General features: G+C 42.9%; 1 protein-coding gene across 2 annotated transcripts in view; it reads right to left on the bottom strand.

The window, feature by feature from the left end:
• Positions 1-653: 653 nt before the first annotated feature.
• adamts10 (ADAM metallopeptidase with thrombospondin type 1 motif, 10) overlaps positions 654-20013 on the bottom strand; it is a 56233-nt gene continuing 36873 nt past the window's right edge. For both annotated transcript variants that reach the window (XM_079244577.1, XM_079244578.1), the window contains exons 18-26: positions 17925-18048; positions 7433-7513; positions 7163-7326; positions 6921-7047; positions 4630-4759; positions 3738-3942; positions 2917-3093; positions 1155-1320; positions 654-986 (exon numbers count right to left, since the gene is read on the bottom strand). In XM_079244577.1, coding sequence (XP_079100703.1) covers positions 877-986; positions 1155-1320; positions 2917-3093; positions 3738-3942; positions 4630-4759; positions 6921-7047; positions 7163-7326; positions 7433-7513; positions 17925-18048 — 1284 coding nt within the window. In that variant the 3' untranslated portion in view covers positions 654-876. The remainder of the gene's footprint in view (positions 987-1154; positions 1321-2916; positions 3094-3737; positions 3943-4629; positions 4760-6920; positions 7048-7162; positions 7327-7432; positions 7514-17924; positions 18049-20013) is intronic.

Raw genomic sequence — 20013 nt, 5'->3', positions numbered from 1 at the left:
CATTCAGGTGTGTTGGACAAGGATTGTAGATCTTAAAGGACTGGACTTGGGCATCCCTGCTATACAGACACTAACCTGTTAGCAAATGATCCAAAATGGCAAGACTATGGCATATTCACTGCAATGACACATTTATAGCTTCCACAGAGACGTCAACTTGAATCACATGACAACAAACACAACAGACATAAGTCTTGTGACTGCAGACTCTTTGTGCAAATCAAACTCTGCTCATACGACGGCATAACAGCATGGACTTGGTGAATAGACTCACACGCAACCAAGCAACAACATGAAACAATGTGGTCAAGTAACTACTAGCTCATGTTATTTCTTTTCGTGGGCAAATGTATCCAGAAAATAAAAAGTTTTTTCTTTATTAAGTGGGTTTTAAAAATTCAGAACATATAAAATACCACCTGCCAACTTACAGATTTAACAGATCAGGCTAAACTTTTAGGCCACAGAAGTAAAGACAAGTGGAACTTTGTGGCCAAAACGAGAAAGTAGCACCAAAATATGACAACAAAGGGAAAGTTCAGGGACAGAAAGAGGATTAATCTTCCCTCCCTCCCTCTGCCTCTCCAGGTCTCAGCAGCTCCCCCCCCCCCCCCCCCCCCCCTCCAGTGGAATGTTTAAACTCAGCTCAGGCTGTTTTGGCCCAGAAATATCCGATTCTGAAATTGCGGTGAAGAAAACACGTCCCTCTGGCTAATTAAGAGGACCGGGCGTCCGTGTGTCAGCGTCCCAGTCAGATCCCTCCATCCTCTGACAGAGGCATCGTGAAGGCTGCTGTTTTGAGCCTCAGTGGGAAGGTTTCAGGTTTAGGTGTGAGTGTACAGGAGCCGAAAGGTGGCTGCTGAGAGTTTCGTAGTGTCAGTGTCCCTGGCAGGTCTTGCAGCACATTTGTCTAAAATATGGCCGGCTGCAGAACTGGAACCTGAGCACCAGGGGGCAGTAGGCCACAGTGTTCACATCTTTACACTCTGCAGGGGAGATGAACACAAAGAATAACAGCTTCAGCTTTGCAATCATAAACATACTGGGATCTTTTTTATCTAACAGCCATTTCAACTTTTGAAAAATTATATTTTACATAAAACATGAGTTTGTAAAACAGTGAAGATTACCAGGACTGAAATTTGGCCTCTGACCTTCAGGGTTGTCTGTACTGATGGGCAGACTGAAGTCACATTTGCTCTTGCACTGCTGCATGGCTGCAGGCCGGTGATGTTCCAGGCACTCATTGGATGGCTGGCCGGTGTGCGTCAGACACTGCACTGAACGCATCTCCTGACCCAGGCCACACTTGGCAGAACACTGAATCACAAACACACATTTTGCAAACAGATACGATTAAACCTTTACTAACAGTGATGAGACAATATGAAAGAAATCATTTGATTTGAGGACGTTATTCTCAATAAGAGTAAAAAAAAACAAAACATTATAATACCATTGTCTCTCTTCAAACATGTACAAGTTAGCACATCTAGTGAGACATGTTACAGGCGTTTTCTAAACTAATAAAATCTTCATAGTATCTCCTCTAAAAAATAATCTATCAGCACTTCACATTTCCAGTTTGTTTCTTCCAAAACCAAACTTCTGTTGTAATATCATACAACATGTTGATTTATGGCTTTTTATCCTCCACTGGGACAGCAGCTTCTTTAAGTGTCTGCAGAGTTCCTTTGAAACCAGCCTTTTACTGTCAGTAAATACCTTGCAGCTATAAAGAAATCCAACTTCCAACCTTTCAGTTTTACAGCAGGGACATGATTTACACTAGTCCTAAAAAATACTATGCGATTAGAGTAAAATTCACCAATTAATAGATCAGAGCCTCAGATTCTCTACAAGTAAAGCCAGCTGGTCAGTTAAGGAGTTTATTGGTACTCATACAAAGTAATTACAGTACAGTCTTGAGTCAGTCCATGATTTCTTTGTATATTGGCAGGGAAAAAGGAAATAAAAGCAACAATTAATAGAAATGTGCAAACAGATTTAAATTCAGCTTGGAAATCAAAATGACCACCTTTATTCTTCAACACAGCTTGAATCTTCTTAAAGCAACATTGCCAAACAGTCTTGCATCCTGTCAAGCTCTCTCCAGCCTGTAACAGCTGGTCCAATGTTGACTCTGATTTTATCTCTTGCGCCGCCACTTTCTCTTTTTCTTTTGCTCTTTTCCTCCAGTTATGTTTTCTTGTTATATATTTGTTGAATCAGTCCCAATTGCATACTTAGCAGAACACACGATGCTGCGGTTTCTCAGCTACAAGATGCTACAGAGCAATGTCAGCCCAAAGAATGTGCATATTAACATCAATGTGCAATTTAATGAGTCAGACGTACAGAGTTTTCAGGTTGGAAACCTATGCAATGCTCCTTTACTAAAGGTTTCTTGCATTCTCTTTAAAGGTACTATTTGGAGAAAGAAATGATACTGTGTAAAACCCAGCTGAGGTTTACAACAGAAACAAAAACTGAATGTGGACCGGACACTCCTGTAAAACTGCTTTTTACCACGATGTGGGATGTGAGTCAGGGTTGTGTCTTGTCTGATGAAAGCCAACAAGCCAGACTGGTAAACAGACAAACTAAAGACTAAAAGAGCTAACATAGACCAGAAATTAGTGAAAACACAGTTAGTTAGACTTTGAAAGAGCTTCAGAGAAACTGGACATCTACCGCTCAAAACCACTTTAAAAGTTGACCAGAAAGTTTGGCTCCTTTGAAGCAAAATGTAAAGAAATAAAAGGTGGCTTAAGACAGCAAACAAACAAGCGTTTATGCACATATTAATATAAATGTATATGTACAGTATAAAATGTGCATCTGACAGGATTTCATACTTGTTTCTAAAAAAAAAAAAAAAAAACCATGTTAAAAATACAGTGTTAGCTGTCTTACCTCTCCCCAGGGACCCGTCACCCACTGCGGGGGCGGGCAGCGCTTCAGGTTACAGCGCACTCTGGAGGTGGGCCGGCCATATTTGGGACATCTTGATTCGGGCAATGTGTCCCCGCTCTCCCCGCTCTTACACAGTACTACACGGTGCCTGTAGCCAGGACCACAGCTGGGCGTACACTGCGGACCAAAGGAGGAATGAGGAGAAATGGAAAACATCAAGCAAGAAGGTAGGGAGATGGATGAATTAGAAGGGTGCAGGAGGGGTTCGCTGCGGTCAAGAGCGTGCAAAAAGGAAGCGTGTCAATCCACTCAGCAGAGGGCAGCAGTTGTAAAGAGAAGACCACGCTGAGTTCCTGTAGATCAACTGGACTTCATTCTGCAGAAGATGTGATTAAAAATAAAAGCCGTTTTTAACTCCTGGAACAAAGTAGCAAACAAGGAGGACTGCTGCAGTTAAGCAACGACGCTAATTACATTTTTCTCCAGATGGTTCAAATGAGAGGTCAAATTAAAAATGGGGGAGGAATTCCCACATGACAAATGCAACAATATGTATTCCTGAGTGAAACAACATGCTCAGTGTGTTGGTCTGCTCTATAACTGTTGTGTATGTCATGTCACAGTTTAGGTGCTCTTACTTTCTGCTGGCAGATGTTAGGGTTTTTTGGGTTCAACTGGAAAAGAAACTATTGTTTCATCTGGGTGGAATTTTGTTAAAAAAAAAAAAAAAAAAAGTGATGGTTTAAAAATCAGAAATGAATTGACTAAAACATTGTAGAAGTCAATGCAGAACACATGTATGATGGCAAACGTCTGTGTACCTCGGACCAATCCAGAGCCAGCCATTCGGGGGGGCAGCTGTGGTTGCTGCAGGGCTCTGTGATTGAAGGGCGAGGGAGGGTACAGGCTGAGTCATCCAGGACCTTCTCCTCCATTGCAGAAATCCTCCTTTTGCATAACACCTCCCGAGTCCGCAGTCCACCGTTACAGCTGCGGCTGCACTCCGACCACTCTCCAGTCCACCAGCTACAAAAAATAATAAATGTACGTGTGCATGAAAATATGTATGACTTGATAAGTGTATCATGACAAATGTGCAGTACAAAGAGGAAAATCTGATACTACGGGTCATTAAAATGATCCGAAGATCAACTAATAAAACATCTAACATGTTATTTAGGGGTGGGAAAATCAAATCAAATAGAAAAATAAAAAAAATCTGTATTTTTTTGCTTCACAATTTTAAAATGGATTTTTAAAAATGGAAAATAATCCATTATAAAATTTTTGTCTTTTTTTAAAAAAAATTGTTTTATTGATATTTTTACTTGTCTTCTTGGGCATTATAGCAGCAGAATGATGATCTGGCTACTGTGTTGTTTTTTCTGAACTGAAATCAAGAAAAATTACATGCAAAAAGTTTTTTAAGACATTTATTTTGTTTTTAATCTGCAAAAATGAGCAATATCAAAGAATTGTGAGAATTGCAATTTTAATAAAATTGGCTGCCAAAAAATTGGAATCAAATCAAATTGAATCGGGACAAAAGCATATCGTCACAGCCCTAATGTTTTTACTATCAAACTGTTATAGAAATCAACAAAATCATCACTAGAAGTAACTCTTCAAAACAAGTACGACAAATATCAAAGCTTATGACAAGAAAAACAAAAGGAAAAGCCACCTGACGCGAAGATACGACAGTGCACTCACGTTGGGGAGCATGGCTCAGTGTTGCAGGATCTTCTTTTCTCTTTAGGTTTGCTCTTTTTGTCACAGAAATGATTGTAGACCACCGAATGATCTGCCTGCCTCTTACACACCACCTGCTGGATCTGAACACCTGAGCAGATAAAATTACAAGCATTAATGACAAATGATGACTCTCTTCTTTTTTCTGTGCCCCCGTCAAGTGTGGAGTGCAAAACAATGCTAGCAGGAATTAGCATGGTTTCAAAGCGGCACCTAAAGGACAATTTAAAGCATGGAGTCCAAAGTCAGTCCCCGAGGGTTACTGTCCTGCAGGTTTTCCATGTCTCTTTGTTCCAACACACCTTGCTTCCATTAAATGGATCCAACAGCCAATGAAATTCTGCACAATGAGCGATTAGTTTGAGCCAGGTGTGTTGGAGCAGGGATACATGGAAAACCTGCAGGACTGTGGTCAAGTGATCAGACTTAATGATGACATTAAATGTGAGAAAACAGAGACAGGTTGGTGGAAATAAAACTGTGGGAATGCTCAACCAATCAGAAATTTTCTGTGTTGTGAGCCCCAACCTGAAGGTACCATATAAACACAGCAGGAACTCTGTTTGGCTCCTGACTCCTGGGCAGGAAATGGAAAGGGATAAGGAAAGAACCCCATAAAAGATCATACTTCCCAGAAAGTTCCTTATCTAAATGTAGCTTCTATAAGATAAGAATTTACAAGTGTACTTTGGCTTTAACCTCCTCTTGCAGCAATGCCACATGTTGTATGCAGATTGTACAAGCGATAGGGTTGCACTGTGGGAAACTAGAGCTTCTCACTGTATCTAGAGATTGTTGCTACTTTGAGCCATGGTGGAACATTTATTGAAAAATAAGTTGTCAGAAAAAAAGAAAGAAAAGATTTTCTAAAGAAAAATAAAAAACAGATCAGTCAAAACAAGTCTGAAAAAACTGTAACCACACAAACTACCACGGGATGTTCAGTAATTTTTTTCTCATCCTCTCCTTGGCACAGAAAGTGCAGCGAGGATGCAAAAAGCAGGAATCTACCAGAGGGAAAATGAGCTCTTATCAGGTAAAGCTGCACAGATCATTAACTCACAAAGGCCATAGATTGCTCATGTGTGGTATCTCCAAAGCTTCAAAGTCTGTGAACTGCTCAGCTGCCTCTGGCTTCTACAAGGCCTCCCAGAAAAGCCCCAGTTCCAATCTACAGAGATTAAAGCCATGTTTTCAGAAGCCAGAGTGGGTCTGTGTGTGTTTCAGTGTGTATCAATGGGTACAAAGAGCAAAAATAGCAAGGCAGTGAAAAAAGAGAAGAATGAAAATCTGAATCAAATAATCACATTTAACATGATTTAATTCCGTAAAAAATGTCTAAAACACTAAATGGCTCATGACCAAAATATGATTTGTGACTGCTGGATGAGACGATCTTCAACATACACACACACGTCTGAAAAACATTGTACACTGCAGCTGGTTAACTTGTAGGGAAACTGGTTTAGAGCGAAGTACAAAAGAAAATCATATGTGCTGCAAAAATGACAAAGATTGAAGTGACTTTATGAATTTTCGTTGTCAAGAGCAACAGCTATTTATGTAATTAAACCTAAAGTGCCATAAAGTTTTAACAAACTCTATGTACCCGACTTCTGCTTCACCACACAGACATTTTATAGTTTGAGGAAGCTGGAGCCTATCCCACAATCATTGGGTGAGAGGCAGGAAAACACCCTGGACAGATCGCCAGTCCATCGCACACACACACACACACACACACACACACACACACACACACACACACACACACACACACACATATATATGTATATATATATATATATATATATATATATATATATATATATATATATATATATATATATGTGTGTAAAATCTTATTTTTCATCAAGCAGATGTTACCCATGTGTTTGGTTTGTTTTTTTCTTTATTTTACTTCTTCCAGCAATAAATAGATTTCATTTCTCTACTTCTCTTGACATAAAACTCTCACAAGAGCAAATCTGCATTGTCTCTGCTATTTGTACGAATCCAAAAATCAATCTGTTTTTACAGCTTTAAATCTAATTCTTAGGACTTCATGTTTTCTCCACGTTACGGTTTGTGTTTAAACAGTTAGTGGTTGTTTCGTTCCCCGAGGACTTGAATAGAAGGAAACTGGACTTCTTCACTTGTCCAGATGCCTTCAATTCAAGTTTTGAAAATTACCATGACCTTGATGAATGAAAATCTGCACAAAAAGATTGTTTTGCTATAGTTTCAGTCACCTCCAGCACACAGAGCCGAGCAACGTGACCAGGAGGTGTAGTGCCAGGCAAAGCCGTTCTGGAGATCTCTGCTGAGCGGTGGGTTGAAGCGATAGTGGATCCCTGGGTTCTCCTCTCTCACCAGCACCTTCAAACACACACAATCCAACATTTAACACAACCTCAGCTTACCAAAACAAAACTCTATCTGTTATCCCCATTTATCAAAGCTGCTTGTAGAAATCTGCTGTGTTAAGTCTCACCATGACAATGAGGCTGATATTTGTTGGACCCAGAGCTTCAAGGGTTTCCGGTCCATCGCTGGGCCGCCTGTAGTGGAAGGTGGTGCCGGCAATGTTGAACCTCCGAGGAGTGTCGATGGTCAGCTTTCCATTGATAAAATACTGGTCACTTTTACTCTTCAGCACTAGAAAACAGAGGGAAGGGAGGGAAGGGAGATTCAAGGATACATAATTATATCACTATTTACATTTAGAGTTAATTAGTTTAAATGAGCTTTAATGTCATCTTACCAAGATAGTTGAGGGAAATGTTGAGCTCTTGTATGTGGATGAACACGGATCCCTTAGGAATTCTGACCACTTCTTCATATCCTGGGACACACAAACACACAGATTTGGAAAAAAAAAAAAGGAGGTGAAGGAGGTTTAGGCTCTGTGGATCAGGAAAGCGATGCACAAGTAGTGTTTAGCTCTGTGGGACACCGATGGACTAAGCAGAGGCTTCAGATTCCAGCTGCATTCCTGGGCAGCTGTCCTCTGCTCTCTGCTCAAGAGTGAGAACTTTGCCAAAAGCCGGCTTCTTCTCTCCTCTTAGCTCCATTCCCTCCATCTGTCTTGGTCTCCTGCCTTGTTTCTTTTTTATGCGCATCTCACCTCCACCCCGGCTCGCTCTGCTTTTTTCAGCTTTGCTCTGCTGCACAGCCAGCAGACCAGGCGGTGCAGCCCTGAAAATAACTTAAGTTCACTAGAGGAAGACAGAATAATAAAAAAAAACAAAAAACAAAGAGGTAAAATCTAATTTCATCTGCTGAATTTGGACTGTAAACCTCTGGCTTGACACCTCAGTGACCCCCTTACTGCCTACCAGAGCCCCAGGCTGGACAGATGGAACGAGACTTGTAAGGCCATTAATATAGAACTGATCAGACCAAAAATTAAATGATGCTGCTGCTTTAAGAAAGAAAATCTTTCTAATTTTCCGGAATGGGATGCATTCAACTCTCTTTCCTAAAACATATTTTACAGTGCAGACTAAGTGGTTTGGCTTCGTTTTGGGGTCATAAAACACTCACTAGAGGATAATGTTATCACTCAGTGTGCTAACAGACCAGAAGTGCTGAATAACTTACTCTATAAGCTTTCACTCTAATCTGTAAAGATTTTTCATACTAATTTGCTTCAGGTTCACGCTATATGTTCCATAAAGTCTAAGAAGTGTGATCGCTGCATTTCTTAAAAGATTTGTCTCTCGCAAGCTTGATACCTGCCCTTAAACAGACATTTTTACTACGCTGCTACTTTGCCAACACATTGCTGCATACGCTGGCTCTTTGCACTGAAGATCAGCAAATTTGAATGATAATCCAGCAATACGTACCGTGTGTGGGTCATCGTGTGCACATATATAAAGCAAACAAAATGCTGAGCAAACACATATTAAAACTGCTACAAAGCACTGCTGGAGGTCAAATACTCTACGGGGACCCCTTAAATCACCGAAGCAGACAGGAGAGGAGAAGTGTTGGCCAAAGTCTTTTAGGAGTTTAGAGAAATCAAAAGCTGGCTGTAGACATGGCTGAGTAATTCTGGTAGTCATAAATCTGACCAGAATAAGTCTCAGCCCTGTGCCTGGAGTTTGAGTTGGGTCAGAAACGAGAACATGTTGTGCTGTAGCTGCAACCAAGTCAATGGCGTTTAGGCTCAAACAGCGTGGAGAAGAGTGTGAACCGATGTGAACTTGGTTCAGTTAGGTTTTATTGGCAATAAATAAATATGAACATATTATTTTCTGTGTGGCCCAAAGAATGTAGATATTTTTTTATAGCTTAAACCCTTTTAAACACCAATGAAACACGTTGATCTAGCAGAGGCCCTTATCGGCACTCCATCCATCCATTTTCCTAACTGCTTAGGCAAATTCAGGGTCATTGGAAGCTCAAGCCTTGTACCCTGCCTACCCAGGCAGGGTACACCCTGGACTGGTTGCCAGTTCATCACAGAGAGACAAACAACCTTTCACGCTCACACTCACTACTAGGGACAATTTAGAGTAACCAATTCACCCAACATGCATGTCTTTGGAGGGTGGGAGGAAGCTGGAATACCCAGAGAGAACCCAGACATGTGTCTCTCCCAGCCGAAGCTCAAACCAGCGACCTTCTTGCTGTGAGGTCACTGTGCTAACCACTACGCCACCGTGCAGCCTGGCAACAAAGGAATCTCTGATTCCACAGAAATGTAGAAAAACCGTCGTTAAGTTACAGGAAAACATTTAAAGTGCACGTTGTGGTAGCAAAATCAGAAGCACATTGTAAGTTGAGGTCTTTATATTATGTTCAGACAGCGAAGGCGGTTACATAAGATTGATACAACTGTTGATTTTTTTTATTGTGTTGATTAATTACAGCAAAACATGTAAGAACATAGAGAGCAGCTTGATATCAGTTCATCCGTCATAGAGATTACTATTGTGGCCTGTAAGAATAGAGCTGTGACCCTGCGGGTCCTGCAGGGTTCTTATATGAGAAACAAGTGAGATAATGGTTGCTTTGGAGTCAAACACATTTTTTAACTGGTGGGTGTGAAGTGATGGGTGTGAAATGATAAAAGCTTTTTACCAATTAGTGACACTGGTTTCATGATGGAGATTTGTGATTTTTTGTATTTAATTTGAAGCACGACTCAATTTAGTTTTGATGTCAGTTTTTTTTTTTAATGTTACGTGACGATCTGCTTATTTAGAAGCGAGTGCAAAAATATTCACACATCAATTATGGCAGGTGCGCCTAAGTTCGATCCTCAAGATCTACTATTCTGCAACTTTTAGGTTATGTCCACAATATTCCCTATAAAGTGCCCTATATGGTGGTCATGCCATTTTCTAAAGGGTGTGCAAACATCTAGAAAGAAAAAAAGTAGTGTACTCAAAATCCCCCACAATGCATCTTGAAAAGTAGCAAGCACTGGTCGATGGTCACTGGATAGGTCGATAAGGACCACAATGCTTTGTGGGCAGGAGCTCAAAATGACACAAACATCGAAGCAGGTTAAAAAAAAAAAACAAGTAAAGAGCCCTTATTTTATTCTGATTGATTGAATAAAGAAAGAATAAAATAAAATATTTTGACATGAGTTTGGATTGGATTTGGAAGATGCACGGTGGTTGCCGTGGTGACAGTTGGCAAGGAGAAAACAGCCAGCTTCATGTCCAAATTGCAAACAGAACAAGTAAACAATATACTGTGTTATATAGTCTAACCCTGTATAGTAAAGGAGGGAATAGTGTGGACATTCGGACACACTTGTCCAACACACCTGTATTAAATGAACGGTCCGTTACCGGGTCTCTGCAGAGCTGGATGACATGTAGAGGAAACTCAGCCCCTTGATTCAGGTGTGTTACAGAAGGGTTGCATCTATAAGTTGCAGGATGGTAGATCTCATGGACTGAACTTTGGCTTCCCTAAATTATGGTAACATAAAAGTAAGGATGTAAAACTGGTTACACAACAAAACCTACACTCCAATTCTTTTTTTAAGGACAGCCATAATGTCAGATATTTAGAGGGCTGTTGAGACATCAGCTGGAGTTGACAGACTGGCCTGGTCTCTGTGGTTCAGAGCACCGCTGCCTGCTCAGGGTGTGTCCGCTTTGGGGATCATGGGAGGGGGTGAGTGGCGTTGACAGTTGGGTGAAAGACTCTGGAGTTGGTGTTGTGGGTAGAAAGTAATCCAAAATAAATTTGGGCAGCAGAAGGACCTCAAGCCACACTGGTTGGACCTCACCTAAATCTGCCACACATCCGGTTCCTGGGTGGCTGGAGAATAAAAATATCTATGCATGCAGAATACATTATCTGTTCATTTATGTTTAATTCCTTATATGTTAAACAGCTTCTGCTGAGTTATCATTGTTATTTTAGGTTATTTTTAGGCTCATTGTTTTATTCAAAGAACTGAGTTGACTCAAACTGTGAAGTTAAATATATGAGTTGTACTCTGATGATCTTTAGTGGATCTTTACATAAACATCCAGTGTCAAGAAACACCCAAAGTCCAGGCCTCTGCACTGTCTTCTTTTCTATATACATGTGATCACTAGGAAATCTAACCAGAAATATATATATATATATATATATATACATATATATATATATATATATATATATATATATATATATATATATATATATATATATATATATATATATATATATATATACATATATATATATATATATATATATATATACATATATATATATATATATATATATATATATATATATATATATATATATATATATATATATATATATATATATATATATATATATGTATATATATGTATATTTTATTATTTTATTTTTTTTTACAGATACAACTTTTTGTTTTTACTTTTCTAACAACAAATTCATCTCATTTTCGCTTTTCAGATCAAATCAAACATTATTCATGAAGCACTTTTCATACAATAAAATGTAGCACACAGATGTTACAAATTTTAAAAGCACTAAAAAGAATAACCCTCCCCCTTCCAACACACTCAAACTTACACACATGCATGCAAACACACACCTATATCCGACACTCCGTCTTGATCATCACACATCCACCTGGAGTGAGATGCTTCTGAGCACAGAGGAGACCCGTAAGGAAACACTAGTGAACAACTGTCTTCTAATAATAAGTAACTCTGAGTAACTCAGACACTACATGTTGCCATATTCTTCAGAGCTCAGTTCCTCCACTAACGTTACTGATAACTGCAGAAATGTTTGTGTTTCTCAAAATAATTAGCAAATTTTAATCAGCATGTTAAAACATTTATCAGTTCAGAAGAATCTCCACAACACAGTTGTTCTGTCTTCTAAAAACTCAGAAAAGGACTGCGATCCATGCCTTTTTTTTTTTTTTTTTTTTTTTTTTACACCGAGGCTTGACTACTGACCGGCTTCCTCCCCCACCATCTGAGCCAACTCACCACCAGGTGGTGATCAGTTGACAGCTCCGCCCCCCTCTTCACCCAAGTGTCCAAGGCATGTGGCCGCAGGTCCGACGATACGACTACAAAGTCGATCATCGAACTGCGGCCCAGGGAATCCTGATGCCAGGTGTACACATGGACACTCTTATGCTGGAACATGGTGTTCGTTATAGACAATCCATGACGAGCACAGAAGTCCAATAACAAAACACCATTTGGGTTCAGAGGGGGGGGACCATGCCTCCCAATCACTCCCCTCCAGGTCTCACTGTCATTGCCCACGTGAGCATTGAAGTCCCCCAGCAGAACAATGGAGTCCCCAGAAGGAGCACCCTCCAGCACTCCCTCCAAGGGCCCCAGAAAGGGTGGGTACTCTGAACTGCTGTTCGGTCAGAGCTTGCAGGCCCAAACGTGTTGTGAGGGTCTGCTGGGAACGTCTGGCTGAGTCCCCTGTCAGAGTGAGCTTCAACTCCCACCTTCAGCAGAGCTTCGAACATGTCCCGAGTGAGGCGGGGGACATTGAGTCCGAATGGGCTGTGTTCCGTGCCTCTATTGCTGAGGCGGCCAGCCGGAGCTGTGGCTGTAAGGTCGTTGGTGCCTGTCGTGGCGGTAATCCCAGGACTTGTTGGTGGACACCAGCAGTGAGGGATGCCGTCAAGCTGAAGAAGGAGTCCTATCGGGCCTTCTTGGCCTGTGGGAGGCAGCTGATGGGTACCGACGGGCTAAGCGGCATGCGGCTTCGGCTATTGCCGAGGCAAAAACTCGGGCATGCGAGGAGTTCGGCGAGGCCATGGAGAAAGACTTCCGGACGGCTTCGAGGAGATTCTGGTCCACCATCCGGCGGCTCAGGAGGGGGAAGCAGTGCTCCATCAATACTGTGTACAGTGGAGGTGGGGAGCTGCTGACCTCAACTCGGGACGTTGTGGGTCGGTGGAGGGAATACTTCGAAGACCTCCTAAATCCTACCAACACGTCTTCCCATGAGGGAGCAGAGCTGGTGGACTCAGGGGTGGACTCTCCTATCTCTGGGGCTGAAGTCGCTGAGGTGGTCAAAAAGCTCCTTGGCGGCAAGGCCCCGGGGGTGGATGAGATCCGCCCGGAGTTCCTTAAGGCTCTGGATGCTGTGGGGCTGTCCTGGCTGACACGCCTCTGCAGCATCGCGTGGACATCGGGGGCAGTACCGCTGGATTGGCAGACTGGGGTGGTGGTCCCCCTTTTTAAGAAGGGGGACCGGAGGGTGTGTTCCAATTACAGGGGAATCACACTCCTCAGCCTCCCTGGTAAGGTCTATTCAGGGGTCCTGGAGAGGAGGGTCCGCCGGAGAGTCGAATCCCGGATTGAGGAGGAGCAGTGTGGTTTTCGTCCTGGTCGCGGAACAGTGGACCAGCTCTATACCCTCTCTGGGGTCCTGGAGGGGGCATGGGAGTTTGCCCAACCAGTCTACATGTGCTTTGTGGACCTGGAGAAGGCATTCGACCGTGTCCCCCGGGGACTCCTGTGGGGGGTACTCCGGGAGTATGGGGTACCGGACCCCCTTGTACGAGCTGTCCGGTCCCTGTACGACAGGTGTCAGAGCTTGGTCCGCATTGCCGGTAGTAAGTCAGATTCGTTTCCGGTGAGGGTTGGACTCCGCCAAGGCTGCCCTTTATCACCGATTCTGTTCATAACTTATATGGACAGAATTTCTAGGCGCAGCCGAGGTGTTGAGGGGATCCGACTTGGTGGCCTCAGGTCCCTGCTTTTTGCGGATGACGTGGTCCTGTTGGCTTCATCTGGTCGTGGTCTCCAGCTCTCGCTTGAGCGATTCACGGCCGAGTGTGAAGTAGCTGGGATGAGAATCAGCACCTCAAAATCTGAGACCATGGTCCTCAGCTGGAATAGGGTGGATTGCCCTCTCCGGGTCGGGAGTGAGGTCCTGCCTCAAGTGGAGGAGTTTAAATATCTCGGGGTCTTGTTCACGAGTGAGGGAAGGATGGAGCGCGAGATCGACAGACGGATCGGTGCGGCGTCTGCAGTAATGCGGGCTCTGCGCCGATCTGTCGTGGTGAAGAAGGAGCTGAGCCAGAAGGTGAAGCTCTCGATTTATCAGTCGATCTACGTTCCTACCCTCACCTATGGTCATGAGCTGTGGGTCGTGACCGAAAGAACGAGATCTCGTATACAGACGGCTGAAATGAGTTTCCTCCGCAGGGTGGCCGGGCTCTCCCTTAGAGATAGGGTGAGGAGCTCAGTCATCCGGGAGGGGCTCAGAGTAGAGCCGCTGCTCCTCCGCATCGAGAGGAACCAGTTGAGGTGGCTCGGGCATCTGGTCAGGATGCCTCCTGGACGCCTCCCTGGTGAGGTGTTCCAGGCACGTCCCTCTGGGAGGAGACCCTGGGGAAGACCCAGGACACGCTGGAGGGATTATATCTCTCGGCTGGGCTGGGAACGCCTCGGGATCCCCCCCGCAGAGTTGGCAAATGTGGCTGGGGAGAGGGAAGTCTGGGCTTCCCTGCTTAGGCTGCTGCCCCCGCGACCCGACCCCAGATAAGCGGCAGAAGATGGATGGATGGATGGATGGATGGCTTGACTACTGTAAATGACTCTCTTGAGCAAATACAACCTTTCCAGACTTCCATTCTATCAAAAGAGAACACAATATTCCAATTCTGGCCTGAATTCACAAGTTATGTGTATTTTACGAATGGATTTTAGGAATCTAATTATTACTTTTAGGACATGTCTGGTACATGCTCCAGAATGTATCAATGAGTATCTAACCTCAGATGAGCCTGGGATTAGACTGAGATCCTCTGGTGGCTCCCTACTAGAGATTCCAAGATCCGAATCAAAAAGTCAGAGTGTCTGAGCTTTTCTTGTCAGGTCTGGGTCACCGTGGATCGATTTGCCAGAGGAGGTCAGGTCCTCCACGGCTTTATTTAAATCACTTGATAACTCACTTCTTTGATTGCCTTTGTACTCCTGATGCTTTTTGGATTAAATTCTTATATTCTGTGATTTATTTTTACTAGATGTGGCGAGTGAAGAGAGGACGACATGACAACGCCAGCTAGGGGTGACTCCCTAGCAATTGGCCAACATGGCCACAAGTTTGATAAAAGCCCAGACAGGGATTGTGGGTTTCACAATAAAAAACAAAGTTTATTTAATACAACAAATGGTCAAAAGCAAAATAAAAACCATCTATAAAACACTGTGAAGCCACAGCCTGGGGATGAGCACAGGGGTGGGCCTGCAGAAGAGAGCAACCTGCCAACTGAAATAAACATGCAGAACAGCAAACAAAATAAAATCAAAATCAAATATGAAAACTTAAACCATACAAAATGTTGAAGGCAGGTTGCCTCTGTACTGATGAGTCCCAGCCGTGCCCAACAACACCCAGATGTGGGAGGGCAGAAATGGTTCATCTTCAGGAACCACAGCCGCTAGGAGAGGTCTCTCCCCAGGGTGAAGCGGGTCCACACCAATGGTTGTTGTGAGCCAGACAAGACAGCAGTGTCCAAGGGACCTGGAGCAATGGCATGTGGTGCACACCCTCCCAGTACGCCCACAAACAGATTTATGGCCAACTGATGTTGGAGAATTAAATGGTTCAGCTCACTCGGCAGCCACAGCTGGCAAACTCCCACAAATTTGTCAATGGGTAGAACTGACCACGCCTGCTGCTGCAGCAGGGTAGAACCAGGAGAGGGGCTGAAGAGCTGCACGCCTGCCCATCTGTAAGGCCCCTTGATTGGCCTCAATGGCTTACACCTGGTCCGTGCAGATTAGTGTGGGAAGGGGATGCCTTCCTCACCACATAGAGGAGAGATGGACACACACGCACGCACGCATATACACTCACACAAACATCACGGGCTGGAAGTGAGAATTTTGATTTATTGCTTTTTAATCAGACTTTTATTATTTGAGTTTAAAATGGTTTTATTTGTATTTTTTGCAAGTTTTATTCAGGTTTGATTTGGTTTTATTGCATGGTCTTATTTAGTTTTGAACTGGTTTAAACTGGCATACAGGACTGTTCATTTCTAGCCAACAGACTATAAAAGAAAATAGAATGAATAGAATAAGAATAAAGAAAATAGAATAAGTGACACAGTGAGGACCTGTTCGGCCAGGCAGGGTGACTGGCTGGCTGGACCGAACATTGAAAGAGGTGCTGCGACAGGAACAAGATGGATGGACACCACCGAGGCTTAGAGTGCAAACGGTTCAGAGTGGCCTTACAGTCGAGGGAGCAGAACGAGGCGCAGACAGGGCTTGATTTTTGTTTTGATCTCATTGATGTTAATAGAAAACATACGTTTTTAGAGTGTATTGGATTTAGGTTATAATTTTTTATTGCAGAATTAAATCCTCATCTTCACTTGCTGTTTGCCCACATTATTCTCCACCCATAGCACACACACCCACACCCACACACAACTGTACACAGGAGAAATGCTGGTCATACATCATACTGTTAAATACTTTATACTCAACCCAGTTTCTGAATAAGTGTTGGATGCTGGGAACTGAGGAGATCAGCTGCTGGACTTTGGCAGACGAACGTTGTCCCTTTCTGATACAGGATTCAAGCTTCTCAAAAATCCTGATTTTTTTTTCTCATTTTGTGATGCTCAAAATGCTTTCAGATGGTGAAGGTTTTGGACTGCAGACAGGCCAGTCCAGCACCTGCCAGCCATGCTGTAGTAATGGATGCAGGATGTGGTTTACCACTGTCTAGCTGAAGTATGCAGGTCTTCCCTGAAAAGTTGGAGGAAGTTACATGGAAGCATCGTATGTTGGTTTAAAACCTATACTAAAAGCATTGTTTACAAGCTGGACGGTACCTTTGGTCTTTAGTCAGAAGGATGCAGCTTCCATTGTTTTAAGAAACAAAGTAAACATTCAAATTTTGATTATTCTCATCAAAGAGCAGTTTTCCACTTTGTCTCAGTCAATTTTTAATGCTTTGGCTTTGAAAAGACGATAATTTCTGCATCATGTTCACATATGGCTGCTTCTTTTCCATAACAGTTTTAATCTGGGTTTATTGATAGCAACTGTGTTTATAAGAATCATTTCTGGAAGTTTGTGCAGTGATTTCCAAAACAAAAATATTTTTGACCCGATCCCTTGCACGCAGATGTCACAGGATTACGTGTCTTTTGATGGTATTATGTTTTGTAAATCAATATTTCCCGTTTTTATTTTAGAACTCCACTTTGTCCGTGTTGATAATGAGAGACTTGCTGGATCTAGACATGTGACTATTTATGTCTATGAAGCCAAGTTTAAGTTTAGACTGTGAAAGCTTTTACTCATCTATTTCCAAGACATTTCTCTCTGAGCATTCATCAGAAGATTGGGAAGCAAAATATTTGCAAGGATTAAGGATTGTTCTGAAGAGTTGTGCTGGTTTGTTGACTTTATAACGCAAAATGCTTCTGTGAGCAGAAAAATATGATTTTTAAACATCTGGTGCATCCTAATTTGGATACCAAGCTGTAGTTTCTCAAGTGCACTCACAATCCAGAATGTCAAAGTTCACATGTGCATTTTTTTGCGACAACAGGCTACATTGCATAACCTCATGGTGAATGCCTCTTGCTGACTTTGTGTAATTCTCGGATAAGTGGGCACTTTTACAAAGCTGAAAACAAAATGTAAGCCTCTTTCCTCTTCTGTTTATAATTTCAGCATAGATTAAAGTCTTCAGCTACAGAAAACTCTGCAGCAACTGCTCACTTAGGAAAAGAGGTGAAATAATTGGAAAAGTACAAGAGGTTCTCGAGTATTTTAGATCTCTACCTCCTTCAGGCAGCGAATCGTTGAAGACTCCCTCTACAGAGACACAGCTGCTCCCGTCACCCCCACAGATTCGGCAGCGGTCCTCGCGTACGTCCGAGCCGAGCACACGATCACAACCTACGTGCTGGGGGAAGGGAGAAATAAGTGAGCTGCAAGGACACTCAGGGTCATGGGGAAAAGGGCACAGTCAGTGAGTTGAGAGGTGTCAGAGGCCATGCTGACAAATTACCGCCTAATGTCTTCCAGACCACTTTTTCAAAACACAGAAATATCAGATGGCAACTCCAGATGTGTTTTCTGATCCTCTGCAGACATAACGCTCTTTGGTTGCTAAACTCATAGCTGTCGACATAAATAAATTTCATGATGAGCGAAGCAGGTGGTTTTACTCAAATTCTCAAACAGCGACCAAACTTAAACAAAAGCGCAGAAAATAAATGGCAACTGATCTTATTCTCATATATTCATATGGCAGCTGCTTATTGTAGTGAGGGATAATGAGGCCTGAGTTTATTATTACTTTTACACTGACTGGATTGCAGCTCAACGCTGAATCAAGAGATGAAAATGGTGGTTTTATCATGTAAGAATTGTGAGTTGTTGAAGTTTGAAATGATCTACAATAGCAGGAGGCCTTGCGTTCCTAGACGCAAACAGTGTTTCCAAGAGCTCATGAGGTCAATTGGCCAACCAGTACCCTGCTTAAGGTGCATGTTTTGTATTCCCAGTATCAAAAACTGGCTATTGAGATGTGGAATTTAACCTTGCTGAGAGAAAAAGAGCTGGTATGTGAGGCTGAGCAGTGCTGACTAGATATACAGTATAGTAGGGCTCACCTCTACACACAGTATGGGAAGTGGGACCAAACTCCCTGGAGTTTGGTCCCACTCCCCAGGGAGGGGCTGGACTCTGTCATACTCCAGAGTTGCCCAGGGGAGAGCCTCCAGGCAGGTGTGGAGAGACCCACAAGTATGTCTCAATGTACATGTGGGTAATGTTGGAGTAACCTGTTGGGATTGGGAAGAACAGCGACCTGGATCTGAACCTGATTGGTGAGTCTACTGGTGAATTTTTGTTTTTGTCATGAATTGTTCATAACAAGCACCATATTTGAGCAAAAGGAATTCATAAATCCACTTGATACAAGACCACCATAGGGCAAATATCAATGACCGGTTTTGTTTTTGCATCAACAGGTCTGCAGCTTTATGTCTCAGACACTCAGGTGAAGAAAGGGTTGGAGCTACCAACTAATAACTTAAGTTAGATCTGGTAGAGAGTAGTAAACAGGGAGTGTGAATTGGGAATGTCTGGAGGAGAACCCTCTGCAATGTCTTCAACGCATACCTTTGGGTGAGGTTTTTTTTTTTTTTTTTTTTAAATGGGTCATGTTCAAAGCCTCAGTGGTGGGTTTAGCTGTTGCCAAAACACCCTGACTGCCAGTCTTTGCAGAAACTGACAGATCTGGACACCAGTGATGGGGTAAGCAGGCAGGACCAAATGGCCAAACAGGCTGCAGCAGCTGCGGTTGCTGAAGCTAAACCTTGAGTATGAAAGGAATTTCAACTTTTGGTTGGTCTTAAAGAAGTTCTTACAAACCATTTGAGGGATCAGGGGGGGAAAAAAGCAGCATTTATCACAACTGGCTCTTGGCCTTAGTGGAGAACTGCTGATCCAAACTGGTGATTTCATCAAGCATGGAAGAACAACTTTGAGGATCTCCTTAATCCAACTATGTCCTCCACTAGGTGGTCTGAAGACTTGAGCAAACTTGAGAACACATGTCCTTCACCTTGCCAGTGGTTATCCAGGTAATTAAAAAGCTCCCAGGCATCAGAGTACCAAGGGTAGACAAGATTAGTCCCCAGATGCTTGCGACCATAATCCTCTGGGGCAGGGATCCCCAAAGTCAATCTTCCAGGTCCGCTGTCCTGCAGGTATTAGACATATCCCTGTTCCAAGACACCTGGCTTCCATTAAATGGATCCAACAGTTCATGAAGTTCTGCACAAATAGTGATTAGTTTGAGTCAGGTGTGTTGGAGCAGGGATACATGGAAAACCTGCAGGATTGTGGCCCTCGAGACTCG

The sequence above is a fragment of the Telmatherina bonti genome (assembly GCF_933228915.1).
Source record: "Telmatherina bonti genome assembly, chromosome: 8".
Taxonomy (NCBI): Eukaryota; Metazoa; Chordata; class Actinopteri; order Atheriniformes; family Telmatherinidae; genus Telmatherina; species Telmatherina bonti.
Note: the sequence above shows the minus strand (reverse complement) of the source record. Positions and strands in the feature narration are given on the sequence as shown.